Genomic DNA, 13421 nt, shown 5'->3' with positions numbered 1-13421 from the left:
CACAGATTAGTTTATTGCATTACCTTTTTTGTTGTTAACGTTACATTTAAAATTTTAAAAGAAAATATAATTTTTTTCTCCTCTGCTCTCTCTCTCTCCCAAACGGTTGCACCTCCCCGCTTTCCAATGTCTAAAGAACTTTGAAATAACTGTGAATCATGATTTGAAGTATTTCGGTTGTTCACATCATTCTCTCCTCCTTTCGAAGATTTCGTCCTATAATCTAAACTATCACTTTGAAGAGCAAATTTATAGTCATCATCATTTGTCATCTTAAACCTCCTACCATGGATGGATTCATCAACAAACTTGGAGCAATATTTCTCAAGTAATAAGTAGTGTAATAGTTTGTACTTCACACATGGTCGACATTACTCCTAATTTAGTTTTTTGATTTCTGTAAAAATTCAAAACAAACACTAGATACACAAGGATTGAGTGCACCTTAGAACTAGAAGACACAATAGACTCTCTTGCATACAGATAGCTCAAAGACGAGTCGATTGAAGAAGATAATTTTATCATCACTAATTCTAAAGGTTGGACTCATTCTCTCGATATCTCCTTCCTTTTCACTACTTTGTACATTACTCTCATAGTTTCCTTTTTCATTCTCTTCTTCTAGTGTCTTTGTTCCTTATTCTCTTTCTCAAATTTTGGTTGAACAAAATGTGTTTCTTTAATCTACCTCATCCTAATTGACCTTTGATGTTCTAGTTGGTGTTTAGATTTTGTTCGTGTTTATTGTCGTCGTAGGCCCCTTGTGGGTTTGGTCTTTTGACCCGTTTCTCTCGATCTGGTCTCGCTTTCCGAATTGACCTACATAGGAGATCCCCATATCGATGTGGTGCTAAGCTTACCATAAATTACTACAAGTAGTGTATAGTTTAGCTAAGTGCATAAGAAGTAAGAGCATAGCATTTTTTTGGAGATTACTTATTCTCCCTTTTGAGGTCGTCGAACGAGGCTATTTATAATGTCTTTCCTCTGACAGCCGCATGTAGTTACGTGTAGTTCGAGCGGGATTGTTTCTGGCGCTTGAGGTTGTAGGGTGGCAAATCGAGCATAACTCGACTATTCCCGATTGATATATATTTACCAGCTTGATTGGTCGGTTCAAACTCCAGGACTCTAACTTTTCTCTTTTGGGATACACATTCCCTATACTTCTCCTCTCAGTATCCCTTGGGCTCGGGCTTGCTCGTGAGCTTTGAGTATTGTCTTGGATAACCCACAATATGTGTTTATCCTCTTGAGACTTGGCATAACAACCTCCATTCTTAGATTGATTAATTTTTTAATCAATTTACTTATAGATTTGTGTAGTTCTACCTATAGTCGTTGTCCTAGAGGCTTTGTTAAGTCATGCATCTCTTTGTTATATTCAGGCTATTAAAACTAAGCCTCTAACTATAGGTTTCTTAAAGATAAATCACCTAATTTTTTAGAAGCCATAGATGTGTTTCATCAACCCATTTAATGGGGGTGTAAATTTGTTAAGATGTAAAACATGTATGCTCGCTCAATTTGATCATGTTGATAATGACATCATTTCTATATCTATAAGGAAAGATAGAGAAACACACAAAAATCTGACTTAAAATTATTGCTTTAGCATAGCTAAGTTTTGACCATTTTAGGATGAATTATATTGGGTCCATAAATAAATACATAGCTATAGAATATCCAGCATAGAACCCACCTTAACTACTTTACAACAAAAGGGCTATCAAATATCGAAGAAGACAAGACAACCCAATAGGCCATAAAATTAGAACGTGTTGAATTCTTAACGTATTAAAACTCTTCTATTTTCAGCCATTAATACTAATTTGGTTCTAATTGCATGCGACGTTAGAACCTCCATTGGTCGGTACTGATTAGGATGTGCAACCATCTTACCAATAATAAATGTATATTCTTTCTCGTACATTATATACACTTTTTAATACATAAACAATCCGACTTCAAATATATGTATTATTAAAATGCTAGATATGAGTATCGGAGTTTTAGAAAGCCCTCCTAAATGTGCGGCTAAGCTGAAGGTGCAGGTCTGACGCCTCAACTTGAAAAGATAAGACTCACAAAATAAGGCACGCCTTTTGTGAAATCCCAAGGCTCAAAGCCTTGGACCTTGAGGTTTTTTCATTATTTAAAAAAAAAAAATAGTAATAGTTAGGACTTTTCCTTCTTTATTAACTAAAAAAATCAAATTTTCTAAGCCTAACTGTAAAATTTCTTGTATCCAAGGTTTTTTCCTCCATATTTCCACTTTAACTATGCTTTCTCTTCTTTATTCATACTTTTATTTATAGTGTACCTCATAAAAAAAGAATGCCTGCATTTTTCTTTGTGTCTTGTGCTTAAGCCTCAGAAGACTATTATGCTTTATTGTGCCTTGAATTTTTAAGAAACATTGTGAGCATGTACTAGAGCCAATAGAGTGTTAGTTGAGGTACATATAAACTATTGAGTGAGTTGATATTGAATAATTGAATCATAACAGTTGAGAATGCGATGAAAGTCTCTCATTGACTAGTTAAGAGGAAAATCATATATATACAAATGAAGGGACAACGTCGCCATTGATATAAGACATTTGGTATGAAACGAAAAGCAAAACCACGACAGTTTATGTTCAAAGTGGACAATATCATACTTTTATAAAACTACATTACGGATAAATGATAAACGTATAGGCCATTGTTCTATGGAATACTCGTAAAGTTTTGAAAAGTCTCACTCTATCCATTCACATGTTCATTTATATTTTATAGTAATATTCCTATTCATTCTCCCATCAAAGTTTGTGGCCTTGAAGCTTCAGAAGGAAACCTTAAACCGAATACAAAACTCAGAATTTTCCTCTCTTCATTTCCATTTCTTCTTGCTTTGTGTGGATCAAATTCAAACAAGGAATGCCCTCCACAATCACAGAACCTGGTTTTGTAACATCTACCCTACCCTGTCATGCCACTGTCAATAATTTATGCATTATAAGTTCTATACATAATTTTTTTTTGCTTTAACAACCCCAAGTTCAAAATCTACTCCATCTGAAAACAAGGTTGATTAGCTCATTATTTAAGCCCTGCTGATATATATATATATATATATATATATATATATATGTATGTATGTATGTATGTATGTATGTATATACGTGTGTATATATATATCAAACACTATTTTTCTCTGGTTCTTTTGATATCAAGTGAATTTCAGAGGCATTTTGAGTTGCCCCTTTGTACTTATACCACTTTGCACAAACTAGAAAGTAGCACAGATTAACTAACTCAATACCAGTAAGGAAGTAATAAAAGTAATCCAATCTCCCCTTATTGAGATCCTCAGGCAACCAATCTCCATACTTAGATCCGTTGCTCATTCTATGAACCAGTATTATCAACAGTCCATTCAAATAGCTCCCACCTGCAATGGCACAAAAGAACATTGACCCTCCAATGCTCCTCATATTCTCTGGGAATTGCTTGTAATAAAATTCCAATTGGCTCACTGCCCCAAACCCATCAGCCAATCCATATAATGTCAGCTGAGGAATCAGCCATGAGGCCGACATCGATGAAATTGCCCCTTTTCGTGGCTCAATTCCCATTGTTGGCTTTGTAAGGGCAATTGCTCTTCTTCTATCTTCAACTATTCCAGACAAAAGCATTGTCATTGTGGACAAAAATATTCCAATCCCTTGCCTTTGGAGAATGGTGATTCCACCTTCTTTTTTGGTAACTTTTTGAAGGAAAGGGACTACGATTCGATCGTAAATGGGGAGCCAAATGCTAAGGCTTAGCATTGCAAAGACTGTGTAGGATGCTGCTGGGATTGTGAAGTTTCCTAGACGCCTGTTTGATTGAACGGCTTGAAATACTGCATAAGTTTGTTGTTGGGACTGAGCAACAAAGAATAGAACTCCTGTTAACCATACTGGTAGCACTCTCACCAAACACTTCACTTCTTCCACTTGTTGCATACTGCAAAGTCTCCATGGATCTGCTGCTGATCCATCCTCCTTTATTTGGTCTTCTGCTGTTATGATTGCTGCTTTGTCTAGAAATCTGTTCACCAACATGAATTTGTGTTGCTCAATTAGTTCATGTGAAGGGATATAATAAGGAATAAGGAATGACTTTCTGTGTGTAGCCATTTCAAATAGACTCTAAGTCATTTTTAGTGAAACTAATAGTAAAGTTACCTGAGCTTATATCCGAAATGGATAATATGAGGTTTTGTACGAATGTTCCATTTTTGGAGGCGTTAATGGTGGAATGATTCAATCCTAAAAAACGAATGAAAACTAACCTTTTGATTACGTCATAGAGCACAATCGCGTAAGGACGTTCCTCTTCTTGAGAAATAATTGGAGCTTTAATGCGATATTCATTTCAATCGAGATTTTTCTTTTAATCAATAGTTAGCCAACCAGTGATTAAAAATGAAAATCGCATTAGAGCCCCGACTATTTTGCGATGGCTGTGACGTCCTTAATGCAATAATACTTTCCAAGCGGTGAAGTACTCTATGACATAAGTAAAAGGTTTGTTTTCATTAGTTTTCTAGGATTGGGTCATTCCACGTTAAAGCCGTTGGGATTGGATCATCCGTATAAAAATCTTGGATAATATCATATGATTATCGAATTATGGGGTGAGATAAAAAAAGGGTTGGAGGGTTTTATACCTGAACTGATCTGAATAGGAAAGTTTGGAGTTAATGGATCCAGGAGGTGTGTAGTCGAAGAGAGAAAGCCATGGTTGTTCTGGTTGCTTGAGTTTTCTTTTCTTAATAGCAACCACTAGAACTTGTGCAACGCTGGTCATTGGACTGCCAGTGGCTTGCACTTTCACATAGATTTTAGAACCCACAAAGAAGAGTATACAAGCAATCAGCATAAGAATTGCTGGAATTCCCAATCCCAGAGCCCAGCTGACATTGGTTTGCACATACACAATGACTGTCAATGACACCATCATTGCAAAAGTGTAAGTGAAAACATACCAATTGAAGAAACTATTGATCCCTTTCTTCCCAGCTTCTGTATTTGGATTAAACTGATCAGCTCCAAAGGCCAAATTACATGGTCTAATGCCGCCAGCTCCAATTATCATAAAGCCAAATCCAACCAACAGAAAAGTCATCTGCCCTGGCGATGGCCCTTTACACAAATCTTGTATACAGTGAGGTGGATGCAAGTTCTTAAATGCTGCTGTGAGATGAATTACAAGCAACCCCTTCAATGGAAAACAAACATTAATCCTACAAATGTATGGTAAATGGGAAAAAGTTCAAAATTTTAATATCATATGTGAAAAAAAAAGTACCAAGAAAGAGGCTACAATAGCAAATCCCAAGGTTTTATAGCGACCAAAGTAAGTATCACAAAGGAAAGCTCCAACCAAAGTGACTAAATTAGTGCTGCCATTGAAGACACTAAGAAGAGTTGCAGCTGTTATACTCTTCATATTGAAGACTGAAGTCAAATAAATCAAAAGGTTTGCTAATGTTCCAATAGCTCCCAGCTTCTCAAAAGTCTCATTCCCTGAATGAAAAACAACATAAACAACAAACAAAAGACATGTAACAGAACAGAAAACAGAACAGAAATGAAACATTACCTATGACAAAAGGCATGGCTTTCCAGCCTTTGTAATGAATTTGAGTCTCCCCATCATCATTTTTTGGAGCTGTTTCTTCATTTTTCTTCTCCATGTTTTTGAGTTTTCTCTCTCTGTATGTGTGTGTGTGTGTGTGTAACAAGTGCCCAAGTCTGCTGTATTTATCCCATTTTTGTGGATGAAGTTTAAGTTAGAAAAATGTTCATTAGAAAACAAAATTGGGGTCTTTTTGGTTTTACTGAAATGTGATGCTGTCGTTTAGGAAATGAAAATTTCACATTGCTTTGTCTATAAAACAAGAGCATGCGGCTGACTTAGCATGGACCACGCCACTGGCTACAGCCGACCTCACAACAAGTTCGATCATTTTGCTCAAAATTTGGTCACGACACTGTAAATATTATCTGCACATTTTCTGGCTGTACATAATTGTATGGTTGCTAATACCGACCTAATTCAAACCACTCTACTCTTTTTTTTACACTTCTTATTTTAATTTTACTTCCATACTTTGTTGCAAATCTAATTCAACAACCACAGTTTAGTGGTAATTTATGCAATTATTCTTTTTCTGGAGGTTCAAAATTAACTTTCTATAGGAAAGAGATTGATTTGATTCGCCATAAAACCTTTTATTATTCATTATTTTCGGTCAAACCACCTATTTAATTCAAATTTTTTGGTAGGTAATTAATACAATTTTAAAATTTAGTCATCTGAATATACTTTTGGTCTCTAAACTTTTACAAAAGTAATAATTTAGTCATGAACTTTAGTTGTAACGATTTAGTTTATGTAGTTTTAAATTTATACAATTTAGTCCCAAAACTTTAATAAGTATCGGTTTAATCTTTGTACTTTACAATTTATAACGATTTAATCCTTGTTGTAAAAAATTTCATCAAAATAAGTACCAATTTTTTATTATATATCTAATTAGTCCTTATAATTTATAGATAAATTTGAATTTTGATCGATTTATTGATCTGCATGTGTAAGAAAGTTCATTAAATCTTAATATATTTTCCACCATAGGAATTAAATCAGGAACCAAAATGTTACTTATTAAAGCTCAAGGACTAAATTGTTACACGTTTGAAAACATATGGACTAAATCATTTTCAACTAAAGTTTAAGGACTATTTAATCTATAGTATATAACTTACCTAAATTAGTTGTTTGTTAATCTAGGATACGCCAATTTAATTGGACCAATAAATGTATATATTATTGATGCCAAAATTTGGACATGGTGAACGCACTTGATCTTCACATGACACTAGTAATGAATTTGTTTGAAGGATAGAAAAGAGAAAACCTGCACACCGGTGTGGTACTTACCACACACTCTAATACTTAAGTCAGAGAGTAAAAGAATGTGGAAGCTAGAAAAGTTTGAGAATAGGACTAAGTTATCTCATATGAAGTTATCATGGTGTATTTATAGAGAAAGTTGACCTAAGGTGTTCCCTAGGGTTTCCAAGTCGCCTTAAAATAAGTAAATAACCTACCGAGTGAAGAGGCCTGTTCGATTTCGTATTTGGCTAGGGTCGGCTAGCCTGGGACGAGGTCGAGTGTCTCTTTTAGGCCATATCTTGGGCTAAAAATGTTACTTTAGGCTAAGACATGTGTAAAATATGTGCCATTAAGTGTTTGGCTGAGGTCGACCTCGAGTCCGGGTTAAGGTCGGGACTGAGGCCGAGGTTGTAGGCTTAGGCCAAGCCCAAGCATGGTCCCCTTCTCCTAGGTCCATTTCAGTCTTTAGTTGCCAGTTTCGGCCCGTATCATGTTTATCTTTGACTTTGTCGTTTCTAAATGTCAATTATACCCTTTGGTCTAAAATCATCAATAACATGTATAAAGGTAGTGAAAAGTTAAATGGCTAATAAATGGGGTGTAGGAGTAAAATGTCATAAAGAAAGCAATGGTTACATTATAGATTTTAGTGTCATAGTTTGATATTTTTAAAAATTTACTAGACACAAAATTAAAAGTAATATTAAGCATAAAATTTAAATGTAAATCTAATATATTGATTAATTTTTAAAAATTTTGAATTTATCATGGACATATAAGAACTAAATTAAAAATTTTGAGATTTATAAGATATAAAATTAAAATTTTGAAGACATATTATATACGCTCAACTATCAAATAAACATAAAAAATCAAAGTTTAGAAACAAATTGTGATTTATATTTATTGTCTTGAGGTCTAGAGAGCAAGTTAATTTCATCATAGATTTTAAGATCGTACAAAAATATTTCTATATCTTTTATTTTGTGCTTGATAAGTTCCTAAACTTTATAAAGTATCATAGATTATAAATTTATTTGATATAAAATTTGAAACTTAGAAATCTATAAGATACAAAAGTGCAAATACATAAATTTCTTCCACAATTATTTGTTTAAAAGACGTTGTAGACCAAATCTTAATTATAGCTATCAAATTAACCACAATAATGAAAAATTAGAATTAAACTTATAATTATAACTATCATACAATAAACTTATACTATAATCTAGTATAGGTTGAGACACACATTATATGCCTTAATATATATAAAAATTGAATAAATCATATTGCAGAAAAAGTGTGAAGTTCATTTATGTACATATTTCTAAGAATATGATCAATAATTGATGATGTGTATATATTGAAAGAATGCAACAATCTAAGAGTAGGAAAAGTAAAATGTCGAGAATGACCTCTCACCTATTAGTCCCCACATACCAACAAGTTGATCCATCAAATCTTTTTGCAGTGACCAAGGGCAAAACAATACACAATTTAGACACGTTTGTTGCATATACAAAGTAAACACAAAGATAAATTTTGACAAACTTTTTTTTATAATAAAATTATTTGTCATCCATTCAATAAAAATAAAATCAATGCTTTCAAATTAAATTACATTATTTTTTTAAGAACAAAAAATGGACTTATAAATTTAAAAGTAAAAATACAATCGCGTTGTTTTACGTATTTACTTAAAAGTTTGAAAATCGAATTCTAATGACTTAAAATTAGTGGAAAGTTTTTACTTCAAATCGAAAAAAGTTAAAATTGTAACATCAAGATGTTATTAGTAGAAATTACCTAGACCTAAATTGTGTTACGTTTAAGCAAATGTTTACTTTTAAAAATTTAGAATTTACTTAGACTCATGGATGACTATTTAGTGAATAAAAGGTCGAAGTTTCTATAAATGATTGCTTTCTTAGTTTTGATATATTTGCCTCTTTTGCTTTCCCTTCACCTAATACAATATTCCAAATTTGTTTCACCTTCAATCCATCCTTTGCTAAAAATGTTACTACTTTTGCATATGCTTTTATTTGTACTCTAAATTAATTCAAAGTAAAAAGTGATGGCTGGCCAATGTAAGAGGGTATGTGTCCTTCCATTAAAAAGTTTACAAAGATTTGATGTAGTATATAAAAAGTTTACGTTTTATATCAATAACCAGTTTGTCATAAAATAACCATTTAAAGATATGGAACTATGAGATAAAATAATAGATTATCTAATGACGTATCAAATATTGAATGGAAGAAGTATGTATTATAAAGTACTAGAATTTTCTCCATCTCAATTCTCACTATCTTATTAACATCACTCCTAAATTTAATGTTCATAGTATTTACATTCACAATTACTATTTGAACTATACCGCTAAAATAGCGATTCACTACAACAATTTAAATCTTAGATGCAAGTTAGAATCTTGCAAACAATTGTAATTTTTTATTGAATGAAAATACCCAAACATGAGTTAGGTAGGTATCAGAAAGCACGTTTCTTAATAATTGAAAATCTGGGGATGTCCATGCAAATGGATGCCGATGATAGAGAGCCTTTTGGTGATAATTTTTAGGAAATGTTCGCATTTTGACAAAACTTTTTGAAGATTCTGGAAATTTTTATAACAGATTAGTTGTACACCGTCATAAAAATTATATTTAATGTTAGTTTTAAATTATCATAAAAAAAACTATTAACAATAATCTTTTTATTTTTTTTTATTTTTTTATTTCTATGTTTTAGTATTAATTTCAATTAATTTTATATTCATTTAAAATTTAGTTTATGTAACATTTATCCTCCAATTAAGTTTATTTTATTAGATCTATTGATTATTGGTGAAGTGTAACACCCATGCAACAATGGCAAACTATTTATTTACGAACATTTATCATGTCATTTTTTATAATGATAATAGATATTATATCTTCTAAACAATACTATTACTACTATTATTATTATAAGTTCAACGACATACAAGATTAGGAGACTGGAATCTTTGACTTCTTAGTTGAGCGTAAAAATATGTTTACTCAATTGGTGACAACACGAATGCTGACATTATCTGAAGGATGAGGATAATTTTTTTTTTTTTATAATTATAATAGATATTATAAATTCTAAGCAACAATATTGTTGCGGCTATTATTATTATTATTATTTTAAGATCAACAACATGTAAGATAAGGAGACTCAAATCTTGGATTTCTTAGGTAAATGTAAAAATATATATTTACTCAAATAACAACGACACTATCTAGTTTAAAACATTATTTCTGTAGAAGGAATGAACGCAATATATCCATAGAAAAATTGTTACAATGATTGAAGGATATATAATTTAATTTATGTAAATCAATGGTAAGAAGTTTAGATGTTAGGGCCAAAACCCTAATTGACATTACAATACATATTCATAAGTATAATAATAAAAAGAAAAGAAAAAAAACAAAGAAAGGAAGTTACAAATGGAAGAGATTAACCAAAGTGAGGTTTAAGTTAATGTGAAATGGATGCTTCCTTCCTTCCTACATCCCCATACTTTAAGAAGAAAAGAAAAAGAAAACATTGCATAATCAATAAACCACAGTTTTCTCAAATTCGGTCTTCCCGAAGTCCATCTCATCAACGCCATGGCTTCCACTCCCTTTGTACTTGTACCACTTGGAACACAGCACGAAGTACCCCAAATTCACAGCTTCCAATCCCGATACCAAGAAATAGAAGTAATCCAACCGACCCTCGTTCAGATCTTCCGGCAACCAGTTTCCGGCGCTGACGCGGTGAACCACCGTCACCATAAACCCACTTAAATAATTCGAAAGTGCAAGACCCACAAATGACAACGACCCCCCAATGCTTCTCATGTTCTCAGGAAACTCCTTGTAGTAAAATTCGACTTGGGCAATCACGGTGAACGCCTCCGACAACCCAATCAGCGTCAACTGAGGGACCAACCAGAGCGCCGACATGGAAGAGACTGAACCCCTTCTCCCTGTTTCTTCGCACAATGGCTGTGTAAGGGCTAAATTCCTCCTCTTTTGTTCCACTAATGCTGAGATAAACATTGTTACAATGGCGATTCCCATTCCGAGCCCCATCTTTTGTAGGAGCGTAATGCCGCCTTCTCTGGCGGTGATTCGGCGCAGAGAAGGGACTAAGATTCGATCGTAGAAAGGGATCCAGATGGTGAGCCCAATCATGGTGAAGATTGTGTAAGAAGCGGCTGGGATTTTGAAATAATGGGTGTTCCCAAAGAATAAACGCCTATCGGATTGTAGGGCTTGAAATACAACGTATGTTTGTTGCTGTGTGGTAGCGACATGGTAGATTATGGCTGCACCCCAGATTGGTATTACTCTCACTAAGCATTTTACTTCTTCTACTTGTTGTGTGCTGCACAGTGTCCATGGATCGGCTGCTGATCCATCTGATTTGAATTTGTCTTCTGGGGTTATGATTGCTGCCTTGTCTAGGAAGCTGCAAGCAATAAAAGGGTTTTGTTTTAGCTTTCAAGGTTTGGTTGAAGACTTAAAAGCTTTGAAAGTGGAAGTCTACCTGAATTGATCTGTGCAAGGAAGCTTGGAATTGATGGAGTTTGGGGGAATGTGGTTAAAAAGAGATGGCCATTGCTGGTCTGGCAATGGCAATTGTCTTTTCTTGAAAGCAGCCATCAGAACTCGCATTACACTTGTGAAAGGACTCCCATCGGGTTCTAATTTGACATAAATCCAGGAACCCATGAAGAAAAGTGCACAGGATAGGAACATGAGGAAAGCAGGAATGGCTAATCCCCAAGCCCAGCTCACTTCAGTTTGGACATATACAATGATGGTTAAAGATATCATCATGGCAAATGTGAAGGTGAAGTAGTACCAGTTGAAGAAACTGTTTATTCCTAACTTCCCCGAGGCTGTGTTGGGATTGAATTGGTCTGCTCCAAAAGCCAAGTTGCAGGGTCTGATTCCACCAGCTCCAATTACAAGCAGTCCTAATCCAAATAACAGAAATGCAATCTGCCATGGTGTTGGCTCTAGGCAAGGCCCGCCTGCACTGCCCTTTCCACAATCTGGTGGGTGCAACTTCTCTATTGTTGCTGTCAGTGTTAGTACAACCATCCCCTGTGTGAGTGATCAGTGACATGAAAACAACCAATTTAGCGAATTAGCCAATTTAGGGAATGTGTATATATATGTGTGTGTGTTCCATGTTATAAAGGACTCAAACATCCCCTGTGTGAGTGATCAGTGACATGAAAACAACCAATTTAGCGAATTTGCCAATTTAGGGAATGTGTATATATATATGTGTGTGTTCCATGTTATAAAGGACTCGTTCAGACTGACTTTCTAAGTGCATTTAAAATCTCATTCCAAATGGATGATAATTTAATTTATGCATGTATACATGTGCATGGGGTTTCTGAGTAAGCTGGCATTTTGTGTGTTTTATAAGAGAAACTCAAACAAATAGGAGCAGCCGTACCAATAATGAAGCAATGGAGGCATATCCTAAGGTCTTGTAACGTCCAAAATAAGTGTCACAAAGAAATGCTCCAAACAAAGTGGAAAAGTTGGTGCTGCCATGGAAAATGTTCATAAGAGTTGTGGCAGTGATATTTTTCATGTGAAATACATCTGTCAAATACACCAAAAGGTTTGAAGAAGTGCCTGTAGTCCCTAGCTTCTCAAAAGTTTCATTCCCTAAATCAACAAACCCACATATTAATTAACATTACAAATATCAAAACAAAACAAAAATGGAAGCTTGATTTGTGTTTTTTATTGACTTATCTTACGAACCTACTACAAATGGCATGGCCTTGACTCCTTTATAATTGACCTTAGGCTCATCAAGATTGTGAACATCTTCATTATTTCTTTCCATGGTACTTCCTCGGAACCACTCTGATCTTATTATCCTTTTCTACACGAGCCCTTTTATACTTTGATCCACTACATAGTTTACTTATGCTTTCAATATTGCATTTGCTTCTTTGGTTCAACAGGTTGTCAAATTTGAATGTGCTGTATCAGCATATGAAGTGTTGGATCGAGATAACTACTTTTTGTTAGCTTTCGAAGATTTGTGATGTGTCTTTCCCTGAATAGTAATAAGGACAAAGATGTAATGAGAAAGTGAAACGTGTGCAGGATGATCAAAGTTGTTTAATTAATATAGCTCAAATAGATATCAGGGGAGGGATATGAAATCTCACACATTAATTCTCAAATAGAGTCAATTCTGATCTCGTCTTTTGGGTTTAACTAACTTGTTAATTAGTTTAAGTTCATTGTATCATAGATTTATGAAATTGAGTTCCCTTTAGTATTAGCTCTCTTGTTTTTCAAATACTAAACATTATATTTGGTATTTGAAACTCATTGACGTGACTCCATAAACATAAACATAAGCATCTCTCATCTTTATTTTACAACAAAGTCTCCATTTACAAACTTTCTGCATTGTGATGTCAGCGTA

The 13421-nt window shown here is 34.0% G+C and overlaps 2 protein-coding genes across 2 annotated transcripts; both read right to left on the bottom strand.

Moving 5' to 3' along the window:
* Window positions 1–2634: 2634 nt before the first annotated feature.
* Window positions 2635–5790, bottom strand: LOC120071600 (protein NRT1/ PTR FAMILY 2.11-like). Its single transcript, XM_039023944.1, has 4 exons — window positions 5634–5790; window positions 5340–5557; window positions 4699–5249; window positions 2635–4076 (listed from the first exon to the last, which is right to left on the bottom strand). The coding sequence occupies exons 1-4, from the start codon at window positions 5725–5727 to the stop codon at window positions 3182–3184; spliced, it is 1758 nt and encodes a 585-aa protein (XP_038879872.1). The 5' UTR covers window positions 5728–5790; the 3' UTR covers window positions 2635–3181.
* Window positions 5791–10320: 4530 nt separating this feature from the next.
* On the bottom strand, window positions 10321–13421 carry LOC120070733 (protein NRT1/ PTR FAMILY 2.10-like). The gene is made up of 4 exons (XM_039022601.1): window positions 12743–13421; window positions 12426–12643; window positions 11499–12061; window positions 10321–11420 (listed from the first exon to the last, which is right to left on the bottom strand). The coding sequence occupies exons 1-4, from the start codon at window positions 12825–12827 to the stop codon at window positions 10517–10519; spliced, it is 1770 nt and encodes a 589-aa protein (XP_038878529.1). The 5' UTR covers window positions 12828–13421; the 3' UTR covers window positions 10321–10516.

The sequence above is a fragment of the Benincasa hispida genome, chromosome 2 (genome assembly GCF_009727055.1).
Source record: "Benincasa hispida cultivar B227 chromosome 2, ASM972705v1, whole genome shotgun sequence".
In the NCBI taxonomy this organism is placed as follows: Eukaryota; Viridiplantae; Streptophyta; class Magnoliopsida; order Cucurbitales; family Cucurbitaceae; genus Benincasa; species Benincasa hispida.
Note: the sequence above shows the minus strand (reverse complement) of the source record. Positions and strands in the feature narration are given on the sequence as shown.